The sequence below is a fragment of the Ostrinia nubilalis genome, chromosome 6 (genome assembly GCF_963855985.1).
Source record: "Ostrinia nubilalis chromosome 6, ilOstNubi1.1, whole genome shotgun sequence".
In the NCBI taxonomy this organism is placed as follows: Eukaryota; Metazoa; Arthropoda; class Insecta; order Lepidoptera; family Crambidae; genus Ostrinia; species Ostrinia nubilalis.
In genome coordinates this window covers 13,807,322-13,835,008 of record NC_087093.1, presented here as the reverse complement: position 1 = coordinate 13,835,008, position 27,687 = coordinate 13,807,322, and the positions used below count along the sequence as shown (strand labels likewise).

At 37.0% G+C, this 27,687-nt stretch overlaps 1 protein-coding gene across 1 annotated transcript in view; it reads left to right on the top strand.

Annotated features, from left to right (window-relative positions):
- Window positions 1-27,687, top strand: part of LOC135072674 (ATP-binding cassette subfamily G member 4-like) — a 109,732-nt gene that overhangs the window by 39,609 nt on the left and 42,436 nt on the right. Inside the window, exons 2-3 of the mRNA XM_063966682.1 lie at window positions 23,445-23,562; window positions 23,976-24,165. Coding sequence (XP_063822752.1) covers window positions 23,445-23,562; window positions 23,976-24,165 — 308 coding nt within the window. The remainder of the gene's footprint in view (window positions 1-23,444; window positions 23,563-23,975; window positions 24,166-27,687) is intronic.

Sequence of the window (27,687 nt, the reverse complement as noted above, 5' to 3'; positions counted from 1 at the left end):
CATTTTAGCAAGGCATAAAAACACTTTAAGCCTTCAGTGCAAAACATAAATTACCAAGCATTAAACCTAACAGGCAATTGGACATCGCTCAGGCTTTGTTACAGATCCCATACAGCACAAAGTTTCAGATACAGAACTAACCAAGTTGAAAATCATGAAGTTTCTCCAAACTCATTACTCGTATTAGTAATTTCATTACATAGAATTGTTATGAATATTAAGTTTTGTAAGGTATTCACATAAAAGTAATGTGACACAATATATTGTTTAAAGTGGGTATCCACATTTCTGTTTGTCCAGTGCTCTCGCCAGTCGAATAATAAACGCAGTATAGAACGCACGACGGGTCTTTTATTTATCAGTGGCGAACGAGGACGGTAAAAAAATATGGCGGTTAAGTTCGGTGAATTTAACATGGACACAGGAAACTGGACTTCATATTGTGAACGATTAGAAATGCATTTTGTGGCGAATGGCATCGCGGCGGGAAATAGATTGCCGACATTAATAACTATTATTGGTGAATCGGCATACGAATTGATGGTGAATTTGTGTAGTCCGAGAAAACCGTTCGAAATGAAATATGATGACGTAGTGAAGCTTATGTCGGAACATTTGCAGCCAAAGACATCTATACTGGCTGCGAGATATGTGTTTAGGCAGCGATTTCAACATAACGGTGAGACAATCACTCAATATGTGGCTGAGTTGAAACGATTGTCACGGTCGTGCGACTTCAAGGACAGACTAGACGAAAACCTAAGGGACCAGTTCGTGTGTGGGCTACGTAATGATACTATACGACAGAGACTTTTCGCAGAAGAAAATTTGGATTGGGCAAATGCAAATAAATTAGCCAATATTATCGAGTCAGCGGCCCGGGATGCATCGGTAGTGGATACGGCGGAGGTAACTACCTACAACAGCGCGGGAGACCGCTATACAGCGACGTCAGCAGCGCGGGAACGGCGTTCCAGCATCGCCGGCTCGAATGAAACAGAGGACGTACATCGGCTTTTTAGTGAGATGGACCGTATGAAAGTGACGGGGTGCTTCGCCTGTGGCGTCGGAGGACATTACTGGAACGAATGCCGCTATCGTACTTTTGAGTGCAGTCGGTGCAGAAAAATAGGCCATCTGAGAAGGGTATGTCCACTTGGAAAGAAACCTCAGGACGGAAACAAGGTTCGAGGGGGGCCGGTGCGTGGTGGCATGCGCGGTGGCGGAGCGGCGAGCGCCAGCGGGCGCGGGCGGCGCGGCGCCGGGTGGCGGGCGGCGCCGGGCGGCGGTGGCGGTGCGCGCGCGCACTACGTGCAGGAGGACGACGAGGGCCGGGAGGGCCAGCACGGCGAGCAACAGGAGGAGGAGGAGCCCATGTACTTAATGTCACTTGGGAACTACAAGCCGGTAAACATTAAAATTTGTTTACAAAATAAATTAATTAATATGGAAGTAGACACAGGTTCGGCATTATCATGTATTAGCGATAAAGAATATAGACAAAATTTCACTAATTTCACGTTAAAAGAATGTAATTTAACTTTAAAATTTTACAATGGTTTAAAAGCGAAACCCCTAGGGGTTTTTGAAGTAAATGTTACCTACGGCAAAGTAACAAAATTATTAGATCTTTATGTAATTCAGAACGGCGCAACAAATTTATTAGGTCGCCAGTGGTTAGCAGAGTTAAACATACCTATACCAAAAATATCAATTTCCACCGAAACAACTTTTAACAACATTGAAAATGTAGATAGTGATAAAATAATAAAGGATATGTTTTGTAGGTACAAGGAGCTATTTAATGAAGAGCTAGGGAAGTTCTCCGGTGGGCGGGCCCGGCTCCGCGTGGGCGCGGGCGCGCGGCCCGTGTTCTGCCGCGCGCGCCCGCTGCCGTACGCGCTGCGCGAGCGCGTGGACGCCGAGCTGGACGCCATGCTGCGCGCCGGCATCATCGAGCCCGTCGACCACTCCGACTGGGCCACGCCACTGGTGATTGTGCATAAGCCTGATGGATCGCTTCGCCTATGCGCCGATTATAAGGTCACATTGAATCAAGCCCTGCTCGTTGACAAATTTCCTGTTCCAAAGATAGAGGATGTATTTTCTAAAATTAGCGGTAGTCAATATTTTTCGAAATTAGATTTATCGCAAGCTTACAACCAGGTGCTTTTAGATGATGAGTCAACTCAGTTAACTGTGATAAATACACATCGAGGACTTTTTAAATATAACAGATTAGTCTATGGTCTAGCTTCCAGTCCGGGAATTTTTCAAAGATTGATGAATGAATTGTTAAAAAACGTGCCTAATGTTAGCTATTTTTTAGACGATATTTTAATCAGTACACCTACCCTTGAGCAAAATATAAAAACGGTAAATATTGTTTTAGAAATTTTGCAAAAATATGGTTTAAAAATTAAAAAGCAAAAATGTTCTTTTTTTTCAAATGAGGTGAAATATTTAGGGTTTGTGATAGATAAAGTGGGAATAAGGGTAGATCCAGAGAAAATAAAACCAATAACATCAATGACACCCCCAAATAATGTCAGTGAGTTAAGATCATTTATAGGAATGATCAATTTTTATGGGAAATTTATTAAAAACTTGAGTGAACAGCTAGCCCCTTTGTATAGTTTATTAAAAAAACACTCTAGATGGACTTGGGGTCCAAGTCAGCAAAGGGCATTCAATAAGGTTAAAGAATTGCTAAAAGGGGCGCAAGTGCTTGCATATTATGACATAAACAGGCCGCTGGTGCTGACGTGCGACGCGAGCCCGCACGGGCTGGGCGCGGTGCTGGCGCAGCGGGACGCGGCCGGCGCCGAGCGCGTCATAGCCTACGCTTCGCGCGCGCTCACGCCGCCAGAAATCAATTATAGCCAGATACATAAAGAAGCTTTAGCCATAATCTTTTCGGTAAAAAAATTTCACCAGTATTTATATGGTCGCCATTTTACATTAAAAACTGACCATAAACCATTAGTAAGTATATTCGGACCGGGGGCAGGAATACCAAATATGACAGCCAGTCGTTTACAACGCTGGGCACTAATATTATCAGCATACAATTTTACGATAGAATACATAAAGTCGGACGACAACACGGCTGATGCATTATCTCGATTGATATCTACATATAAGGATAACTCAGGTAAAAACGAAGAGTATCCAGAGCAAACTTACCTTCATTTTGCATCTGAAGCCCTTTTACTTGATTATAATATTATTCGTAAGGAAACACAAAAAGACCATATTCTAAGTAGGGTGTTAAGCTATATTCGTGATGGTTGGCCACATGAAGTCGATATAAAGGAATTAAAACCGTATTACAATCGTAGGTCGGAATTATATTGCGAATTAGACTGCATTATGTGGGGTCACCGGGTGGTCATACCGGAAAGTTGTCAAAATAAAGTATTGCGCGAACTTCACGATTCTCACATGGGGGTGGTAAAAACTAAGAGCTTGGCTAGGAGTTATGTGTGGTGGCCGGGAGTGGACGAGGCAGTGGAGGCGCGGTGCCGCGCGTGCGAGGTGTGCGCGGCGCTGGCGAGCGCCCCGCCGGCGCACGAGCCGCGCGCGTGGCCGTGGCCGCCGCGGCCTTGGTCACGAATTCACGTTGATTTTCTGGGACCTATTCATGGCGTTAAGTACTTAGTCATAATAGATTCGACCACCAAGTGGATAGAGATTTTTAAAATGACAACCACTACCGCAAAAATGGTTATAAATAAATTTAGAGAAGTATTTGCACGTTTTGGCCTGCCTAAACAAATAATCAGCGATAACGGTCCACCTTTCTCGAGTGATGAAATGAATGATTTTTATAAATGTAACGGTATAGAATCAATATTTACAGCCCCATATCATCCTGCTTCAAATGGTGCGGCAGAAAATGCAGTAAAGATTTGTAAAAGGGTTATTAAGAAAGCTTTGGTCCAACAAGTAGATGTAGATATAGCTTTGAATAGGTTCTTATTGATCTATAGAAATACCAGTCACAGTACCACGGGAGAAAGTCCCGCTCAACTTCTTTTCGGACGTTCTTTGCGAACTAGACTTGATTGTATAAAACCAGATCGGGAAAAGAAAATTGATAATTTACAACGAAAGCAAGGAAGTATGGCTGGTGGTAGGTTACGTTCGTTTGAGGAAGGGAAAGACGTGTGGTATAGAAATTTTGGAACAGGAACTAGGTGGGAAAAGGGTACAGTTGTAAAAAAGTTAGGTGACACCGATTACCACATACGTTCGTTAGATGGGCAAATCGTACATCGTCATGTTGACCAATTAAAAAGGCGTGAGCTAAAGATAGATTCAACTCAAGAGCGAATGGGCGAGCGATTATCAGGGAAAACAGTGCTGCCGTCTATAAGCTAAAAGGCCGCTAAATGACATTTGGTCATTTTTCACTTTTTTAATGTAACGGTAATAAAAAAAAATTCTCTATCGATCTGTCTAGGAACGGTTATTCTATCTTTTATCGTTCTCAAGATATTTGTTTTCAAAAGGCAGCTAAATACAAAAAACAAAAACCTTACATCGCTTAAAGGTCGTTAAACGGCACAACTAGATTAGAAGGCAGCTATACTACTTTAACGTTTGGATCGATTGAACATTTTTACTATCAATGCTTAGCTATAAAACAGTTAATATTCAACAGTTAACTAAAAGGTAGCAAAAGTATTTTTGCGGCTTTTTAGCTTGGTTACGTCGGAGTATAATACCTGGCATATACTTAACTAAAAGGCGGTTATACGCTCTTACCGAACTAAAAAGCAGTTAAAATAATTTTGCGCCCTTTAAACGTTGTAGTGTTACTACTTTTACAATTAATATACTATTATAGAAAGCCTTATTAGACCGTACGTAAAGTAAAATAAATATTTTCCTCTGTGTCTTGCATAACAAAAAAGCCGTTAAATAACAAAACATCGCTAAAAAGCCGCAAACTACCCATCTCGCTTGTAAGTATAGTTCACTTTGTGATACCGGACTATTATGTATTCTGTGATACCGGACCAAATTTTAGTATGTTCTTAAGTATGTCTGTCGGAGCTAGGGTTTGCTCCCGGGAAATCCCGGTACTCATTTTTCCCGGGAATTCCCGATAATCTAATCCTTTATCTAGTTCCGGTACTGACGATGCAATTCCCGGGACTTTCGGTACTTTCGGGACTTCAATAATTTATTTTTAATAACAATTTTTTGACTAGATGCCATCATATTTTTACGTACACACTATCAACAAATGAAAAAATATTAATAATGTTCCTAATTAATTATCCTTCCTTTTAAGACTGATTGTTTTATCTGATTTTACTTAGATAATACTTATTATTTCTTTCAACAGCGTGTTTTTTTATAAACCTAATTTAGTTAATTTGTGTTTTGTCCCTAAGAGTAGGCGCACACCGTTGATTTTTCGTCGGCCGATAGTTTAGTCGGGCAGTTGATCAGTATGGGCATGTATGGGGGTGCGCACACTACGCCGATTCGATTTGGCCGATTCTTCATACAAATTAAAATCGGGCACAACTATCGGCCAACTAAAAATCAACGGTGTGCGCATACTCTAACTCTTGTCGCTGCCAGTATTTGACATTGATAGAAAGTGAGAAAACATAATATTTTAACTAAAATAGGTTGATTAAACGATTGTTGCCTTTTATGAATATGGCGGTTATGATTTTTAATAGGCATTTATAAGTAGTTTTGTCGTGTTGTGTAACTGTTTGGACTGATTTATTATTAAGGTAACAAATCAATTGAACTGAACAGAAAAAGTTTAATATTTTTGTTAACCTATTACATTTTTATTAAAATTACGTACAAATTAGGTAATTTGTTTTAATGAATAATAACCATTCACGTGGGTACCGAAATTCCCGAATTTCCCGGTTTTCCCGGTACTGGCTTAGACCTGGTACCGGGAATTCAGTAACACTCCTTAGTACCGGGACTTGCAACCCCTAGTCGGAGCCCATCTGTAAAACCTCTGGTCCCGGAGAAAAGACATCGTCAAAACAGCAGCTGCAACATTTTGATAAATGCAAAGGATTCTGATTCTATGAATCTTACATGCATGTGGGGGGTGTCAAATGATACCATAACTGTTTTATAAAGGTATGATACGCAATATCAACTAAATAGTACAATAATGAAAATATTTCAAATTAAATGAAAATTACAGCTATAAAAACCAAATATTTTTAAATATAGCATCGAAACTATAGAAGATAGACAAAAAATACATGTGGCAGACATAACAAGCTACTCATTAGCTATCCAAAGAATAAAACTGTGACTCGATCAAATTGAAAATGTCTTAGTTACATCGTTGTTAGTAAGGCGCTCCTTCTACTTCATGCGCGTGTAGTTTGTTAGTTTTAACTACTTTCAGTGGGAAATAAGACGAGTGAATGACAATATTGTATGTTTATAAAACTTATAAGAAAGAAGAAATGCCACAGTATTGAAATGGATATAATTAAAAAAAAAACATTAATAAAATCGATTGAAAATACAAAAATAAATCAGTTTTTCCTCGAAATCGACAATAAAATAAACTTGGTAGTAACCACCGTTTATATTTTGTAATAAATAATTTAAAACTTTGCTTTGGATTAATAAGTACATATTTGCATCTAAGCTAAGTACCTACCTAAGCTTATAGGGGTCTTTATTTAGTTACATAATAGGCCAGTCAATGTCGACATCAAAACATCGTAAACACGCTTTTTTACAGTATTTATGATGTTGTTAGGTCCCTTTAGAGTTTTTACCTTTATTTTCAACAATGCGCCAAAATGTAACTTTGGCGCTTTCTTCACTGTTTTGGGGAAACTACCACAAGAGAGCGTTTTGTCGATATCGTTGCTTCATATTTTACTAAATTAAATATAGTTTGCCACCGTTTGAAGTTCATTCCAATGCTCTTAGTAAATTTTTTTGGAGATACAGCAAGTCAAAGTAAATAATTTATAATACTGAATAACTCAGGCGCTTATTAATCAGTTATTTTAAATATAAAAAATGTTTCCAGGTGTCTTTGTTTAATAGTTTTGTAAAGTCAATTAAATTTTCTACAATTTGAGCTTAATCTAGCATTCTAGAACCTTAAAGATATGCCTTGTCAGAGATAAAATTTTTTTTCGAAAGTAAACATTTCAGCACGGTCATTTGCATAAATCATGAGAGAGAAGTTGAAGAAAATATAATTACTTTTCATTTGATTTCAATAATATGGTATTTCTAGGTTTCATAGAAACATAAGTTTGCTCAAGAATGAAAACAGTAATAATGATAAAAACAGTGTACTGAATAATGTTGGTAGCTAATATATTTAAATTTAAATTTAAGAAACATAAAATACTATCATTCACTCGTCTCCTTTCCCATTGAAATTAGTTGAAACTAATAGAGTACAGCTGTCTGGAGTAGAGAGCGCCTCACTGACAACTATGTAACTAAGACATTTTGAATTTGATTGAGTTAAAAAAAACCTGAATAGATAATGAGTTGCTCGTTATGTGTGCTTTACATATTTTCTGTCTATTATTTATATTTTCGAGACTGTTAATTGAAAATATGTACTTGAGATTTTATTTTGATAAATATTTTCGTAATTGTAATTCAGCTGAGGTTATTACACATATTACAGCATTATACACCACTTAATTACATTTAATTTGATACCCCACACATGCAAATAAGGTTGTTAGAACTAGAATAAAGGCAATTTTTAAAAGTTACCCTAAGAAAATGGACTATTTTATTTTGTAATCACCATTCCCGATAGTTTTGTGGAAAAAAAGAACTTTTCTTTGCAAAAACTTAGTTTGATTTTATAAGTTAACGTTTAATTTTGCAGGATTCGAAAAATACAGATGTGGATAGTGCTAGCCTAAAAAGCAGTTATATGAAAAGGTTTAGTAATTAACTGCCTTTAAGTTATGCATAACTGTATTAAAAGTTGTTAAAAATTTTTGGAAGAGAAGTTAAGCGATATCTACTTGGCTAGAAGGCGGCTATGTGTAATTAGCCGCTTTTTTGTTATGGATATGTTAATAACTTCCTGTTTTTTCTGGCAGTTATTAATAAATCCATAACTTAAAAGCAGTTATGATTCTTTAGCCGCCATTTAGTTCTGCACACTTGAAGCAAGCCTTAAAATTTTACAAGGTTAGAAAGGAAAATGTGTATTTATTGAATTAATTATTAACATTATACAAAATCAACTTACTTCATGTGAAAGTTGAAAAAAATACCTTTTTTTTTGGTATATGACAACATGACAAAATGTTTATAGATACTGAGCAGCATCGGTTTGAAAATTTTGCCGCTTTTTTCTGCTCTAGCTCAAAATTAGATTTTGTCATTTAGCGGCCTTTTAGCTTATAGACGGCAGAGTGGCTGGGGCTAGATCGGAGGGTTCGGGGCTCGATGGTTTCGGCGCGAAAGAACCGCGGCCTCTCGCGAGCTCAGTGTGCGTCGCCGTGCCCGCCGCGGCTGCCCCCGCCGGCGATGGCGGTGCCGCCGAGGACGCGGGGGGCGCGGGGGCGCGCGCGGGACCGCGGGAGGCGGCGCCGGCGAGCCCGGGACCGCCACACCGGGAATGTAGGATACGTAGACCACCAGTTCGATATGGTTTTGAAATTGATTAGTTAGTATCATTCTTATCTTTGCGGTGTAGGTTAACCACACGATCAGTAAAAAAAATAATAATTTAGTATTTGTCTAATTTGTGTAAAATTGATTTGTTATTTGTAGTAAGTAACTTAGATATAAGTAAATAAATACATTTTGTTTATAATGTATCGAAAATACGTCCTACCTACCTAGCTAGTATAATATAATATACTTAGATAATATTTTTGTGTATGTATCTTTAAATAAGGGTGGAGATGTTATGAATATTAAGTTTTGTAAGGTATTCACATAAAAGTAATGTGACACAATATATTGTTTAAAGTGGGTATCCACATTTCTGTTTGTCCAGTGCTCTCGCCAGTCGAATAATAAACGCAGTATAGAACGCACGACGGGTCTTTTATTTATCAAGAATAAACGTCAGTGAGCACATTTATTGTCCCTAAGCCCGCTACGTTCATTTTCCCCTAATTTAATTAACGCATCGAACGGGCAAACATTGTTCTTAATATTTGATTGCGATAAATTATCAGTAACTTTTATTTAGTGTACCCAAAACAATATCGTCTTTATGTGTGGAGGAAAAAGTTGAAATTGGAATGGCGTAATCTGCTAGGGCTGTCGATAAGCAGGAAATCAGGGCTACTCTGAAACTCTATTCGTGTATATCCGTCACCGTCGCTCATGTTGACATCTCTCTTTGTGTGAGAGGGATGGCAAAATGCCAAACTTCGGATAACGTTTTTCGGAGTAGACCCGAAGGTTTCGCAGCAATCCGCTTGTCATTCGCTGCCTACCATCCAATCTGTTTCTCGGCACCCTTTTACATCGAGTCCCGAATTTCGCAACAGGATAGCCAGGCTCTATTACGAAAATGATCAAATATTCGCGATGACAACTAAAACTTTAGGTTGGCTTGACCTCAATTTTTTAAATATATTTTTTTCAAGAAAACTAGAAAAAAGTGTAGGCTTACTTTAAGAGCAACCGCATTGCGCAAGACTTGCTGTATCTGATTAATTCATCATTGGCGTCGAGTCATTTAGTCTTCACTGCACAAGCACGACCATCTCTAACTTTAATTTACCGAAGCAAATTGAATATTTTGCCTAGTAGGTACACTCCCCATGAAGACCAGATGGATTTTATCCACAACGAGTAAGCTCTTGGCCTGTATCTCACCTGATGGTAAGTGATGATCAGGCCGAAGGTGGAGCGACCTTCACCCGGAATCCTCAACCACGGAGGAACTGGCTGTCTTACCTCTAACTGCCGGAACACAACAGTGCTGTTAAAATTATTGTTATGGCGACAGACTTAGGTAAGATGGTGGTAGGTAGCCAGGCGGACTTAGAACAAGCCCTACCACCAACCATAACGTAAATGCGCCTATTACCGCCAGTTTAAGCTGACTTCGGATAAACGTTAGAAAATTAGATATAAGACGTGGTGATAGAAAAGACACTTTAATTTATTTATAACAATGATGAAGTAATCTTTGAATTCAAGTAGTAACAATAAGTATTCAATCACACAATAATTAATAAATAGCAATTTAATCTGAATAAGCAGTTGTTTCTATTACCGACCTATAGACGAGGTGTGTTTCTATTAACGTTTTTTCTGTTTCTATTACCGACCGCTAAGAATATTGCTCTTCAATTGGGTATATTCCAAGAGGCACGGGTTCGATTCCCGCTCACAGGCTCGGGAACCACTTGATTTTTTCAAGTTAAATTTGTTTTGCTTTTAGTTTTAGTTAAATATGTTTTTTTTTTCAAGTTATTTTTTTTTTATTATTAAAAGAGAAAAGGCACGCTTCTCGAAAATAAATAAATAATCAAGCAGAAATAGTAGAATAATAAATTCCTCAATTATACTTGATTACGCGATACCCGGTCTTCTAGTGAGTAGTGGGGGTCATTATTTAAACTATGTATATTTGAGTTTGAATAAAAAATAATTTTCATTTAATATTTTATTTTTAATTTGACTTTCGATTTTGACTGATGTTTTTGATTTTAATTGTGTGTATCTGTGTATTTTAATTTAAACTATGAACAATTGGACACTGTCTATATAATTATTTTAATTTTTTTTTATTAATCCAAAAGATCTTAAAAAGTTACATAGTAGTTGTGATAACGCATGATTGGTTTGGTGTCATGTCATAAATGTTAGTTATATACAAAATACAGGCTTATAAGTCTTCGCAGGCGGCGTTATAGTTATGAGGCGGTAATAGAATTAAGTATGAATATTACTTTATTCTATTACCGACCGTAAATAAAAACAGTAACCAGCTAAAATATCTACTTTAATGAAGACGTGATCAGTGAAGTATCATTTCTATTAGGTTTTATTTTATATCAAATAAGAACTAATTAGAATTTAACAGGTTTTTATAAAATCTATTGTCATATATTATTAGAGATATTCTTTAATGTTCATTGCAGTTTTATGCCAAACCTATGACAATTAATGTATGGCGTTAATTGATTTAATTATGTGAAATATTCTTATGAATCGATCAAGACAACAAAGTGGAGGTTAAATGCGTAATTAAAGATATAAATACTAAAATAAGAAACTTAATCAAAATTCTAACAACGCCATGGGTCGGTATTAGAAACCAAATTATGAAAAGTGTTTCTATTACCGCCCTTATTTAAAATTGTATTTAAGCCACATAAATACAGCGAGAGGGCTATATTGAGGGTTTATTAAGGAAACTAAAGTACGAATTAATATTGTTATGCAAAAACATGTTGTTATACTCATTTTAAATGTGTTAAAATCGCTAATTAATAACAAGGTGCACTTTAAGTAGCTGGGAGCGCGTCAGTATGAAAAGTGCGTCCGTTGCGGGCGCGTCCCATTTAATGTGAAATAACTCCGTTTACTGGTTATTTACGAACACAAACTTTAATCGTTTTGATAGTCAATAAACATATCTAGATATTTTTTAAGTAACGTGTTTTCTGGAACCTGTTATTATGTCTTTTATGAAAGAAAGAAAAATAGGGCGGTAATAGAATACAAATTTTGGGGGGTCGTTAATAGGCGCACTTACGTTATACCTTTTTACGAACAAGTAATAATTTTTTAATCAACAAATATTTTTTTGTCAATAAAGAGTGTTAATTTTGTCAATAGTGTCCAATACTTCTCCACATTTATTTTCACATCACATCACATCGAATTTGTTTATTTATCTTTATTAGAGAAACATACAGTCTTGTTTGATACCTACATGCAGCTTAAAATTAAGTGGGTTACACATTGACCTTTAAAGTTTCTAAAGCTAGGTTTTACAGTCAATGAAACATAATAAAATAATTATGGTAATCTCTATATGGTTTCGTAATACCGCCGGTCTCCGTCCGAGGCAGGCACTTAGTGAGATCGCGCCAGGTCAATCTGTGTAAGCGGCCGCAAATAGTAAGTTTCACTGGTATTTTTCCGGAGTTTTTAGTTCTGAAGCTCGTAACGCTTTTTCGGGAAAAACGGGAACATTCCAAATTTTCCCTATCGTACTACCACGCATTTAGTTTACTTTAATGAAATGCAAGAATACAACAGACGTTTTTATTTCGTTTGTATCGGCGTGCAGTGTATTGCGTAATCATACGTATGATACCATACCTATTATATCGTTTATTTTTGTTATAAAATATTATTCTGAATCCGAAAAGTTCAATTCATAACTGATAAATCGTTGGGTATTGAGTTTGTTATTAACCGATTAACCTACAAACGTCCTATGACTTTGTCCAAATACTTTTTGTTGCAAAAAATGTCCTAACCCAAAAAAATACCCTGCCTATGTACACTATGTATGACTTTGCACTTGAATAAAAAGAGACCATATTATTATCCTAAAAAAAAAACATAGTTATTGGCCAACTTGCCTAAAATGAAAAGAAACAAGCCTAATGGAAGTTTTAAGAGAGGAAACGAGACAAATATTTTTTCTGAGCAGTCCAATGTAGTAAATATTTTTGTCTCTTATTTATTAACAATCCAATATGCCAATAACTATGTATAGGCCAATTACTATAGCAATCACCCTATATTTGTTAGCAATTATGGGTAAACTTAAAGCCTACCCCTACACCAGATGGCCGCAAAATCATCAAATTATCTTTACAAGAACCAACAAACCAAGTCTAAATCTCAATTACATTACCATCGTATCTCACAGTATCTATTTACCGCGCACAGTTGGTATAAACTGTTCTTTAAAACAAGTCCCTTCTTTGAGTTTGTTGCGAACTTCTCTGTCCCCAATTAATATAAATTATGAATAAGCCCGCTTTCCAGAGGAAGTTTTGTATCAATAAATTGTGCCTACAATGAAAAGTTGTCTAAACATAAATCGGTTACACGCAGTTGTGAATTATGAATGGAGTGTAATGACGCGTGACGCTTTTAAAGTTAAGTTTTCTTCCAGATACACTTTGTAGAGTTAAGGTTCGGACAAACCAACGCGTGCAGCGATGGCGATGGCGATGGCGACCACTGCGCGTGCAAAAGTTGTTTCACACTGCCGCGACCGCGATGGCGATCACTGCGCGTGCAGGTTGTCACTGTCACCACAACTGTCACGCATATTGTCACTTTCGCTTATTGTCAATCATCACGCCTATATTCGGCAAAATGGAAACTGAATTAAATGATTTGTTTGAAGCTTCTGATGCAATTGAGACAGTGGAAACACTTTTTCACTTAAGTTTATTCAGGCGGCCATATATTATAGAGTAAGACAGGATTACCTACATGTGGTATAGGTAGTAGGTATTGGTTACTCATAACCAAGCTATATTTCTTACTTCGTTTGTAGTCCCTGGAGCCCTAACAATAGGTACCTTTTAATTAGATTTAAAGTAAGGTTTGATAGGAAGGAGGACTGCACTAAGGCTTTCTTGGCCTCAGTGGGGGGAAATGAAACACAACGCGGATGGTTGATATCTGGTTTATTACTGTTATGCTATTGCTATATACAAGATTTACATAATATACACAATTCAATGTGTCCAGTCCAATGTGCCGTCGGTGTAGAGTACCTACGGTGCACGTTCGTTCAGGGTTCATGGGCCAGTCGGCTAGTCGCGGTCGATGCTGACGTGCTCGTACAGTGTCCTTGTGGGCAAGTAAGATTATAACCTTCATCTTTTTCCTTGAGGGAAAAAATTTGCCCCCATTTCCTTTTACCATTGTCGTTCTTATCGTTAAATTGCACAAAATTACACAAAACTCTACAAAACATCTATCAAAATCAATTTTCATTTTCATTTTCGGTGCAACAGTCATGTTGACATTTACTTTTTTTAAGGCAAAGGAATTACATTATGCACCCAAACTACAGAGTACTTATTCAAGTAGGTCAGACTAATGGTATGTTATGATTAATTCATTTTTAATTGAGTAAAAACTTTTTAACAGATCCTACTTACTATTTATTACAACGATTTTAAAAAACAGAAACGTCACAGTGACAAATTTCGCGATGATCGCTGATCGCCGCGACCAATGACAGGACGCGTTGATGTGAACACATCGCTACAAATTCATACACGCTGTCTGGTCGCCATCGCCATCGTCATCGTGCACGCCGGCTGCACGCGTTGGTCTGGTCTAACCTTTACCTACTCGTATAAATAAATATTATTTGATTGTATTGTAGGATTATTGGAATTATACTTACTGTATTACGTCCCCACTAGGTGGACTGACGATCTGGTGAAAGTCGCGAGAAGTGCCTGGATGCGGCCCGCAGGACCGGTCGTTGTGAAAGTCCTTGGTGGAGGCTTTTGTCTAGCAATGGACGTCATTCAGCTGAAACGAAAGAACGAACTGTATTAGCTTTTGCCCGCGGCTTTGCCTGCATGAATTTCTCGAAAAAACTTTATCGTACGCATGTCCCCTTTTCAACTATGTTTTCCCTGGCTCCCAATGGTTTTGGTGTGACAAGTTAGTAGGCGCACGCAAAAACTACTGAACGGATTGTGATGAAACTTTGCAGTATTATCACATTTGCATTAAGGCTACACTTTTAATGCCATTTGTGTTAATTGACAAAATTAAAACGACAACGTCAAGTAAATTCTTACTGTGAATTTTACCGCGTGTAGCAGCAGGCGAAAGCATGTCATAAATAAAATTCATTTATCCATTAAGAAGCCTTTTAAGCCTAGCTCGTGGAACCTAAGTGGCCGAATGAGACCGTGGTAACAATTGATTTCTATTGTGTCTCGATTCGCTGTACTTGAAGGCTAATGGAAAAGCCCTTTACACGATCCGAAAACAACTTTAACCTTTTCATTGTCACATAATATTACACTCTTCAGAATACAATAAGTGTTGACAAGAAAAAGTATACTATCGCTACAGTCGAATTCTTTAGAATTCAGCAGAAAAGTAAACAAATATGGCCAACTGACATTAAAGCATTTTTAATCTGTGCACTAGTGAGGCGACAAAATCTCTCGTTAATCGCAAATTGAAATTATTGTAGTATTTACGTACCCATAGAAATATTTTTTACTGCCTTAAAAAGCAGTGCATTAAATAATCAGTACGATTAAAGAATCAGCGTAGGACTTCCACCCACAAGGTGGACCGACGACATCATAAAGGTAGCAGGAAGGCGCTGGACGCAGGCCGCTACCAACCGGGCAGCATGGAAAGCATTGGGGGAGGCCTATGTTCAGCAGTGGACGTCTTATGGCTGAGATGATGATGATTATTATTATTATTTATCTTTATTGATTCTTATTACTTAATCATTTTACTACATTTTCCTTTCCCACATTTTTCATAGCATTCCTAACTGCCTAATCACTATCATATTAAACTATCTACCCTTTACCGAATTGTTAATCGATTTTAAATTACATTTATTCGATTCTCATTAGCTATCACTTGACTAATGACCCCAGAGCATTTCTCCGGTGTAATTAATATAATTAATCAGCTAACGGCACGTTTGGTGGCACTCTACTTGATCCGAAGTTAACGGATTGTCGTAAATTGAAAGTTAATTTAAATACTTTTTGACATACGATGGATAGACATTAAACAAGTATAAAGCTTGTCGAGCTCTCTGTATCAGGGATGTTATGGATATCCGTAACCGTAACCGAAACTTTCAGATATCCGAAATAAAAAAATATCCGAAACCGTAACCGATTCAAAAGTTTCTGATAGTTTCGGATGTAGGCAGTTTTAATTGTTTTTGTATAGCATTATAATATGTAAAGGCATAACAGCCTGATTTACCTTTGTAATGCCATCTAGTATCAATTTTTATTTTTTTATAACTTTTTATTCGATGTAAAGTGTGCGGCCATGAATGAACCATGTTGGACAACTATTGCAAATTGCATTCAAGCACAGATATCCGTAACCGTAACCGAAACTTTCGGATATCCGAAATAAAAAAATATCCGTAACCGTAATCGAAACCGGTATAATATTATTCCTATATCCGTAACCGTATCCGTAACCGAAAGTACATATCCATAACATCCCTACTCTGTATTACTTCAATTTGCTTACACACACACACGCGCGTCTCAAGCGGGAGGTATTCGCGCTCGTACTGGTTTATACTGGTTTGCGACACTTCGCGCTATAATTTCCATGAGCGTTGTTTATGTGTGCGTTGCCCGAGCGCACTTTGTATGAAGAATGTCATCTGCTTTACTATTTCGTGCTCACAATGAACATATTTTTTCGTAATATACAGTCGACGACATATTATTATTATGAAGCTAAACATGACATCTTATAGAGCTGTATAAATCGTGGTTCGAATCACGAAAAGTCGTCACTGATTTTTATCAATTTTACAGGAGCGACATATTTGAACTTTTTAACTGTTAATCTGGCTTCCTGACAAAGAATTCAGTTACAATCTTTTGTGAGGTTATAAAATGCACGTTTTTTAATAACATGCTGTGTTCAACTCAAATAGCCATTTTCTTAGATACGCCTTTTCGTGATTGGACCCACGAAATGCTGTTTTGCAACACAATATTTAATATTAGCTTTTTATTGGTTTTTCTACAAAAAATGTAATCTGATAAGCTGTCTACTAAATACAATAATTCACCAGCCAAGGGTCACTGACATCCAATCAAGTTAACTTACAGTTAGGGTAGAAATATCAATCAATTGCGTTTCTTGTCTTTCGTATTAACTAGGGCCATCAAACTCGGGTAACCTTTATAAGGATCTATTTTGTCCATATATTTTTTCGCTAAGAGAAGATAGTAGGGCTGTCGCCTAACCACAAGTTCTTTAGTTATTCAAATATCAGAAAAAGTGTACGAAAATGTAACGATAACGTATAAGATTTATATTTTATTAATGTAAATGTAAATGATTAATGTAAATGATAACGTATAAGATTTATATTTTATGGGACACACAAATAACATTATACTTTGATTAATAGCTTAAAAAGCAATAAAAACTGTAAACAATATTTATTTTTGTAAATCATATTCATAAGTCTTTAAATAAAGGCATATAAGGCAATTCCTATCACTATTTTAAGATTACCGAGAAAAATAAAACAAAACAATAATCAAATTACCGAGTGTCACAGCGAATTCTATTTTCCATCCGTCGAATCGTCTTATCGCGTGCCCTTCGATCTAATACAATCATGAAGAGGCAGCCCTACGCCTGTCCGATATTCAATCTCGCGTAACGTATGCTGCCAACCCTCGTAACAGTCACTTCGGACTTAACTTTATTGCTAATAAAGGCCTATTCATCATCTCCCCGAAACAGAAGCGTAGCAGCCCTGATTACACTTTTCAATGTTCTCACTTAGGTGAAGACTTGTTTATGGTTTTTGTGAAATAGGGGGGAAAAGTGACATTATAATAATGTATACAGGGTGTTAGGTAAATGGGTTATAAACCGACACTAGCCCATGTTAACATATGCATATAAATGGTATGGTGAAGTCAGTTTAATATCATTTTATTTTTTTGAATTCTCATACAAAATAAAATTTATAAATCAGATTTGTAGATTTTTTTTTATAACTACACAAGATGGCACATTAATTTAATAAAAGACAGTCATGTCTGTCAATAATTACCTACTGCCATTTTCCAAGCAGGCGACAATGGAAACCGGCAAACTCTCGCTTTTAGTAAATTCAAAAATGTATTTAACAGAATCCGTAATTGTTTAAAGGACGAAGTATAGTTAACTAATTAGCTTCTATTGAACGAGAATTCAAGGGATGACAAACAAAGCATCCAAACTTAATTACTTAATGGACTCCATTTAAACTGTGTAAGGCAATTTAAGAAAATGTTTCCCTTTTTATGTTTGCTTTATTTCATTAGCACGAGCCCCAAATGTTGCATTAAAATGTGTATATTACTGGATTCTTAAAATATACTCCGGCAAGTGAAACAATTTACATAAAAAGCTCACTGTAGAGACATTTAAATTGAAGCTATCTGAACGCTTTATACTCGAGTTTTATTTCCTTCAAGTCGATCTTTATTCTACATTCTACAGCGTTTTCCAAGAATATTTCCTGAACTGAACTAACAATAATACGAATAAAAATATTTTGCAATCAAAAAGAAAACGTTCAAGACAAAATGCAGACGGAATAAAACAGCGCAGCAATATTTCACGCAACATTCTGAACGAGGAATAAAAGTAGATACAGTTTAAAACTGTTATTTGAAGAAAACACATTTAGATTCTAGTTTCTTAAAGAAAGTACAGGTAAAGCTATTTCCCGCTGATTCTTACCATATCTTAGGCCCGCTGCACACGGACGCTCGATCAGTTACCCAGTGACCAACATACACAGGCCGCTCTTGGGTCACGGTGAATTTCACCGTACTGTCAACAACAGCCCGAAGCAGTCACAACTCCTGGAGCGGTTCCGTGTTTCTGTGTTTGTAAAATACTGTAGTTTTTGCAGTCACCGCTTGAACTTTCACGGGACTATTCCCACCTCTCGTTCCCACCACTGCAACTCCTGGGTCGCCAGGATCTACAGCTTGACCGCCTCAAAAACCAACGAAGGTCAAGTTTGTCCCGGGGGAAAGTTAAACTGTCATTGGACCCGCAACGAAATTAATCAGAAGAACATAGGAGGAGCTCGAAATTAAGGTTTGACTTCCCTCCATTGCAAAGCGGATGACAGGTGACAAACAAAAGTTTAAAACCTTTAAGAAAAGACTATGCACCACGGACAATAAATATCAATTAAGGGGGCCTATCTCTTATGAGCATTGCTTGAACTGTCGATACTGTTTCAAGTCCGTGTATGGAGGGCCTAGAGATGCGAGGTTGGCTCACGTGCTGGTACGTGCATATCTCTGGGTTAACAGAAGGAAACGGTGCCCAACTTACCGGATTGCATTTGCGACATGGACCTACTGACGGCTTTCCCAGGTGGGTGCATACGGGCCGATTTTGTGGACGGGCCCGCCCGCGCTTAGTTCCCCTCGCAATAGTGATTGATGTTTACAACACACTAAAAACATATTTTATTCAACTAAGACATCAATTATTAAAAGCTAACAAAGTGTGTAGTAAAAAAAGTTAAAAGTAAAAATATGACTTCAAAAATATGAGCATCAAGATTGAGACAAAAATAATGAACTTATCAACCAGTGACGTACTTTGTTGAAGAATAAAACTGTACTTATTCATTTATCTATTAGCTACCAACTGTATTTTATGTAGGAAACTTGTTGTTATAGAGGAAGAAGTAGTTAATCTTTATTCCTTATTTAATTCAGTTTCCACGTACTAGTAATAATTTACTATTTATTTATTTATCGTATAATAAAATATTAATCACCGTCGCCAATGAATCATCATAACGCAACTGCAGTAGCATTTAATTTAATAATACTTAATTGTTATATTCTACGCCAAATGGTAGGTAGATAAGCGTAATTTGCATTGATGTGTTGATTACTATCATAATACAACGGTGGATAGATTTATATACCTAGTAGTTGGCTTTTGAATAATAAATAAAAAATAAACTATTCATATCTAATAGTTAGGAATTCTGCGCAATTGTTAGATTTCATTGTTGGTTGAAATAAAATCTAAAGGTGTTTTATAACCTATACACGTTACACAAAGACTCGTGCCAAATAAAGATTTTTATTGTAATTATAATATTATTACTACACAATTTGTTTAATTTTAATGACCATTATTGTCTACTCCTATAAAAATGAGGACGTCTTTCGGTAAAATAGCGCTCCGTATGTTTCCACTTCCTTGCAATATCCAACCTGCTTTTCCATTTTACGTAATCTGATCCAACGTGCCAGTATAATTTTGCATAGCTCAAAGGACGAAGGCTTGCTTAAGCTCATTTAGCGAAGTAGGCGAATGGCTCTTAATACCTGTAGGTTAACCTCCTTGGCTGTTTGCACGCTTTAAAAGTAAATTACCTGGCTACAGATAAAAAAGTGTTTGTTTCTTTTCTCTCTGGCCAGGACTTTGGTCGGGGAAGTAGTATGCCATGAAGGCTTTGAGTGTTCTCGTGTGCTGAAAATAGGTACTCGTAGAAATATTTTCCATCATAATTTTAGCCACAGGACGTCAACTGCTGAACATAGGCCTCCCCCAATGATTTCCACATCGCTCGGTTGGTAGCGGGCTGCATCCAGCGCCTTCATGCTACCTTTATGAGGTCGTCGGTCCACCTTGTGGCCACCTGCGTTTTTCGGTGCGTAGCCTCCAGTCCAGAACCTTGCTGTCTCATCGGCCGTCAGTTCTGCGTACTATGTGCCCTGCCCACTGCCACTTCAGCTTGCTAATACGACCGGTTAAAGCAAACTTAACAAAAATGATTTTAGTATGTTTACTATTTCCTGAACAATCGCGTGCCCCTTTTATCCAATAGTAACAAAATATAACGCTACATTGAGTGACAAGCTTTAGTACCTGTATTGCCAGTGCTGACAGCAAAAATCTATGATCGATCTGAAACATGAAAACCGTGATTATTCACTATAAATTGCGGTTCAAAGAGCATTAATTTTCCTGTAATACCTGCATAATTATACACCCACACGGGACACCAGTAGTGCTGTGTAAAACCTCGTAATTGGCCGCTAACCACTGAGCATAGTTTAAGTATTTAATTGTACGTTAAATGACAACCCATAATTATAGTACATGACAGAGCATCCTGCTCGTTTCTGTAAAATCACCCTTAGTGATTTTTTTTTGTTATTATTTATTTTCCATATAAATACACACAGTAAACATTAATATTTTCTGCCAAACTGTGACACAGTTTGTCGGCAGCAGTTCTCACAATACTGTTATTACATAGCCTCTAAATAACATTATACGTATAGGTACAGACGACGGCACGCCAAGTAAAAAAACACTTAGGTTGAATTGCACCACCCCACCCCAATCGCGACCACAAAAACCGGTGCCTTCTATATGGTTATTGATACTCTTTGAATTTAAACTTGATCTGAGGTCTCTACCCCGAACAATCGAAGCCTAGGAAATAGAATCAACTACAAGGCAGGCATCCTAGACTGCAATCATACTTGACACGAGGTTAACTTGAAATACCTCCTCCTTTTTGAAGTCGGTTAAAAATACCTACGTACATAGGTACGAACATAGGCCTCCCCTAATTTCCTCATCTATTATAGAATAGATGAGGAAATTAGGGGAGGCCTATGTTCAGCAGTGGACGTCCTATGGCTGAAATTATGATGATGATGATGATGATGATGATAATAGATGAATCTTTTAGAAAAATATAAAAAGACAATTCAAGACTTTTTCTTAAAGAGTTTGAATTCCAAATCGTATAAAATCGTATACATATAAATCGGAAATAATCGTAAACATATTGAAATTCACGTTCTTAAAATTACTTAAATTATAGTCCTCACGTCTGTAGGTATATTCATTTTTAATCTGTTATGTACGAGTATACAATCATAGGCCCACATGGTGTATACAGTTATTTTTAATCTATGAATTAATTCTTTTTTATAACTTCCGAGAAATAATATCATTATTATTTCTCGTTAACAATAATCGATTGTAGTTAGTTCCATGTAGTCTCCATTCTGCGGTCAAGATCGGGAACCCCGAAGGTCGTATATTACTGCAGTTATTAAACACCAGTTAGGTACCGTAATTGCAGCTTCTGATGTAATTATGATAATCTTGGTATTTTTATGAAGTGACTAATGGAACTTAAGCGGATATACGTTGACCATCTGATTGTGAGATAGGAAAAGGCATCAATTTAGGAGAGAAGTGTTGGAAATTAGTAATTTTAATGACACAATACATTTGTATGACTGACTGGAAGTGAATTTATGCCTACTTCTTTACGAATAACAAGACAAAATCTTTTGAGTAGACAGCGATAAGTAGATGATTTGGAAAGTAATTCATATTATAATGCACACAATAGATCATACAGTGCACTCGTAATTAACTTGGATTCATTAGAAAGTAACTCGTTAACGGAGCTATCTTGATTGATTTGTTTTAAACGACTAGTAGACTTAGCACAATAATACCTGCAGTATTATATATATCACCGTAAAATTGTGAATTCCGTCAGATTATAATCTGACGTAGTAAAATTACAATCTAACCTAACCTAACCCACTGTTAGTTTACAATCTAACGCGTTCTATTATAAACTGACAGAGTTCACAATTTCACGTTGACATATAGATACTGACCCATAGAGGACAACACACTTCAATTGCATACCAGCGATCAATTATAAAACACTAGCTTTCCGCTCGCAGCTTCACCCGCGTAGAATTTTGTCTGTCACAGAAAAACTTTATCGCGCGCGTCCTTGTTTCAAATACCGGAATAAAAACTATCATAATATATCCTTTCCCGGGACTCAAACTATCTCTATGCCAAATTTCATCAAAATCGGTTCTGTGGTTTAGGCGTGAAAGCAAGACAGAGTTACTTTCGCATTTATAATATTAGTATAGAAATATAGATAATTCTATACTTCTATACTATCTATATTAATAATAATAGTATAGAAGTATAGACTAGCCAATCTACTTCCAACAGGCACGTAGGAAAACTAGGAACAAAACAACTTTGGCATGATGGCAGCACCAGCAAAATATGTTTACCATAAAGCATAAGTAGATATGTTTTCAAAGTGAACAATCCCCAATCCCCATTCTTCAAAGCAATCCCGACTATGAAGCACTGAAACGAATTTCACAAAAGTGCACAGTGCTTAAGTGTTTATGTGTAGTGGCACTAAAACTTTTCGAGTAAGAACGTGATAGTTTTAACTACGTACATCGCTAAGAAAACGGTCTCCATTCTGAAAAGTTTGGGAAGTTTTTGTTTTGTTCGGGCTGAGTACTAACTTTAATCATAAGTGTATAAGGCGGATTTTTGGGGCAGTAAGGACAAGTTTTTTAGAGGTGTGGTAACAGGAAAAAGTTTTGAAGAGACTTTTACTAACTTAGAAACATTTAGATTTACATTCATAGACTTTGGGAAAAAATTAACTCAAAGGCTTGAGGGTCAACTATTAAACTATTAAATCAATCGAGAGTGTAGAGTCAGGAGTGTAGATCAAAGCATCAGCAGTACCATATTGTGCCAAACCACCCTATTCTAGCAGTACCTTTTCTTATCGAACAAAAACAAACATATTCCATTTGAGTCAGCGTTTATCTCATAGGTAGGCACTAAATCAGAGGAAAATCTAACCTGTTTTTCCTAATTTTTTGTCCCAGGTGAACGTCGGATTCTGCACCACGTGTCAGGGGAGTTCCGCTCCGGCGAGCTGACCTGCATCCTCGGACCTTCCGGCGCCGGCAAGTCTACCCTCCTCAATATTCTTGCTGGATACACGTAAGGACAAACACATCATGAGACTTTTATTATTATTACTAGGTTTTGTCTGCAGCTTCCCACGTGTTAAATTTGGGATAACATACTCACCTTCTATCCCCATCAAACACTAAAATACTCCGTTCAAACGAGGGTCTCGTTTCATGCCTAGGTACAACCTTAATAACAATCTGCATGCCGCTCAGCAGTCTGCGCGGTGTGTTGATAGATCAGTCAGTAAGACGATAGCCTTTATTAATAGGTACCTATATTCATAAACGAGTACATTAGTACAAGACCATTTGGATTATAGTAATTTAGATCCTTGGACATTTTACATGACGTCCCAAACTAAGCAATGCCGAACGAGGCGTACCTATGAACTACTTTTCATCTGTTGTGAGAGATTCTCCAATTTCAAATACCCATTCCAGGTCAAATGGCGTCAGCGGCAGGATCACAGTAAACGGCCACGCGAGAGAAATGAGGGTGTTCAAGAAACTCAGCAGCTACATCATGCAGGACGACATGCTGCAGCCGCGACTGTCCGCGCTTGAGCTGATGAGGATCGCAGCTGACCTCAAGCTGGGCAAAGAACTTGGGAGGGCTGAGAAGGAACTTATTGTAAGTGATAAAATTGTTCATTATGATCATCATCATCTGCAGGGTTAAGATGCGCGCCGTGATTACCTACTCTTATCGACGTCAAAATGTGTGGGCAAAATCGACAAAATAGCGTGTTAATATTTCCTGAACACTATAATTCGGGCCTTTTCAAAGCGAGAGTGAATGCACTTACAGGGCAGATATGTCCCATCCTAGATTGCATTTCACTTAACACTAGGTGCGATTGCGGTCAAATACCTGCCTCGTTAAGTCCGAAAATCAATCTCATAGCATCATTTACACAAAATTACACTGTACAATTTTCTAATTTATGACCCCTGTACTGGAATTTAACTTAGGCCTTTTGTCCCAGTCTAACTCTCTAACTACTATACGGAGACGCACCTAAAATAATGCAAATTAGTGACTTTCACTCTATTCACCATCAACTATAAACCTAAATTTAAGGGCCGTCGCCATCTGTTACGAAACACTTAACCTCCGACAAAGGGACGCTCATTAAAGGAGCTAATTTTATTGCGCCTTATCAGCTCGTGAAGCCCCTTGTTTATTGTCAAGCACTTTGATTGGGTATAGGGTGACACGGGGAAATCACCGACAACCCTACGAGTGCGTTTAAAATGGACAACTTAGAGAAAAATGTGCCAACTATAATGTGCTAAAATTCTGGTCAAAATAGATTTGATTTGATTATAATTAAGCACATTTTCAGAGACCTTGAAAAAATTTAAATGGGCTTTTATGGTAGTTAATGCATAAAAATTAATCATAAGAAAAATCTTCTATTACCAACCGATACAACATCATAATTCATAATACAGACAGCAATACATTTTTGATCCTGAACACTGCCTGATGTGCTTTGCCTCAAGGGAAAACTTCGACTAAACAAGTATCGTATCTTTGTATTATGAATTGTCATCATAAACTAACAATAACATTGGAAAACGTGATGAAGAGCAGGATCCACACTACTCAACATCATCAATTCAGGCATAGGACGTCCACTGCTGAACATAGGCCTCGTACGACTGTATTTTAAAAAAATCTGTATTTTATAAATCAGTTCATTTCAATTTCCGCTTACACGTCTTCACCACCATAAGCCTCAATTTAAGGGCTATCCTCGTCTCTTACGAAACACTTAACCTACTAACAAAGGGACGCTCATTAAGGGAGCTAATTTTATAGCGTCTTATCAGCTCGTGAAGTCCCTTGTTTATTACGATCCGTTCCCTGGACCTTGTTCGAGCCCTTTGATTGGCCAGAACACAGGGTAATCACCGGCTGGCACTATCCTACTAATATTATAGCTGTGAAGATTGGGAGGATTGGACTATCTCTCTCTGTTACACAAAAATTATCAACTGAAACTTAGTTGCATTATTTTTAGGGCTTTAATTACGACAAACGTAGCAGGAAGGCGCTGGTTGCAGGCCGCCATCAACCGGCCATTGTGGAAATCATTGGGGGAGGGAGGCCTATGTTCAGCTGTGGACGTCCTACGGCTGAAAAAATGATGATGATAAATTACAACGATATTGAGTAAATTGACCAAATTAACAAACAACGTCAAGAAAGTTGGTTTTTCTGTGACTAACTGAATTTCACGTAAACAGGTAAAGGCGCGAGCATAACCTATTAATTTAGTAAAGGCTACTTAAGGCGATAATGTAACAACTTCATTTATAGTTTTATTGCGGCACGATTAGCATCACAGCTGTAAACTGAACTTATTTGAATTTCAATTTTCATCAATTGAGTCGTGTCGGATGTTTATGGCTTCTCGTAAAGTTAGTTTAATCGGGTCGTTGCTGTGGATAAATAGAAGAAAAGTTTAGAGTTTTACTACTTAATACTCTTTAGAAACGCTAGACTAGTACTTTTGTTCTTCAGCAAGAACGGTACTTGCGTGTTCTTAATGACTCTTTCATAATAATAAGTGCATATCAAATAATTTCTTTCGGTACATCTCAAACAATAAAGTCTTTCGGTTTAATAACAGAGTTAAGAATCCTTACTATAAAGTAAATTTACACTCACTTACCAAAAGTAAGTTAACTTGCTTTTACTAAAATTTGAGTTGTACCATTATTATCACTTCAGTTGTTTGAAAAGTGGCCAGTTAATTTTGTTGATGTCAATAAACTGGAGATCTAAGAGATACTTGATTGCGTAGAACCAAATTAATGTTAAGTTAAATCACTTTGAATGTAAATTTCTAACATTGAACTTTGATGTTTATGCAGTAATATAAATTGTATGCCTGTAAATACAATTGCGAAAGTACTTGAACAAATCTACGCTGTAAATACTTGTTATTATTTATCACTCGCAATATATTATTATAATATTTTTCATATTCCTAACTTAATTATTATGTCTTTAAAAAAACTCATTAAAACTCATTAAAACTCATTTATTTCTGTAAATAGGCTTAAAAAAAGCACTTTTACACGTCCCAGTATTAACCCTACCACTGCTTCAGGACAATAAATGGGCCAGTGCTGAGAAGAAGCAGCGCAAGAAACTCAGTCACTATTGTCAGCCTCTTTTTCAAAGGTTTACATGCTTTAAAGTGTACAAAGTTATAAATATTTATGCGAGCTAGGCAGTAACGTATCCCAAACATTTTTATCTTTTAAATAATCATCGACTTTATAGTAGCCCTTTTTCATTAAGGTACTTTTAATATGTGCTTTGAATTTATGAATGGGTAGTTCTACAACAGTTTGTGGTAATTTATTAAAGAATTTAATACATTTTCCCATAAATGAATTACCAATCTTATGCAATCTGAAATTTGGAACGGCAAGTTTATTTTTGTTTCTTGTATTAAAGTTATGCAAATCGCTCTTTTTCGTGAATTGCTCTATATTTTTGCGGACATATAAAAGGTTTTCATAAATGAACTGTGAAGCTACTGTCAGTATGTTTATTTCCTTAAAAAAATCTTTCAAGGAAAATCGGGGTCCAAGGTTATAAATGGCCCGCACTGCTCTCTTCTGCAGAACAAACACAGTTTCAATGTCCGCGGCTGAGCCCCACAACAATATGCCGTATGACATTATACTATGAAAATAGCTAAAATATACTAGCCTTGCCGTTTCAATGTCAGTTAATTGCCTTATCTTTCTCACTGCAAAAGCAGCCGAACTGAGCCTTTTTGACAGAGTTTCAATATGAGGACCCCATTGAAGTTTAGCATCTAAAGTGATTCCCAGGAATGTTGTGGAATTTATGCTATTTAATGGTTCATTCTTCACCATTAATTGCGTGGAAACCTGCCTCACATTAGGTAAGGTAAATTTAATGCACTTAGTTTTGTTTGCATTTAACAATAAGTTGTTAACAGTGAACCAATGTAGAACCTGTGAGAGTGTGTTATTAATATCGTCAAAATTTACTTTACCTCTATCAACTTTGAAAATGAGAGATGTGTCATCAGCAAATAACACAATATCACACAGATCTTTTACAAAGTAAGGAAGGTCATTAATGTAAATAAGAAATAGCAAA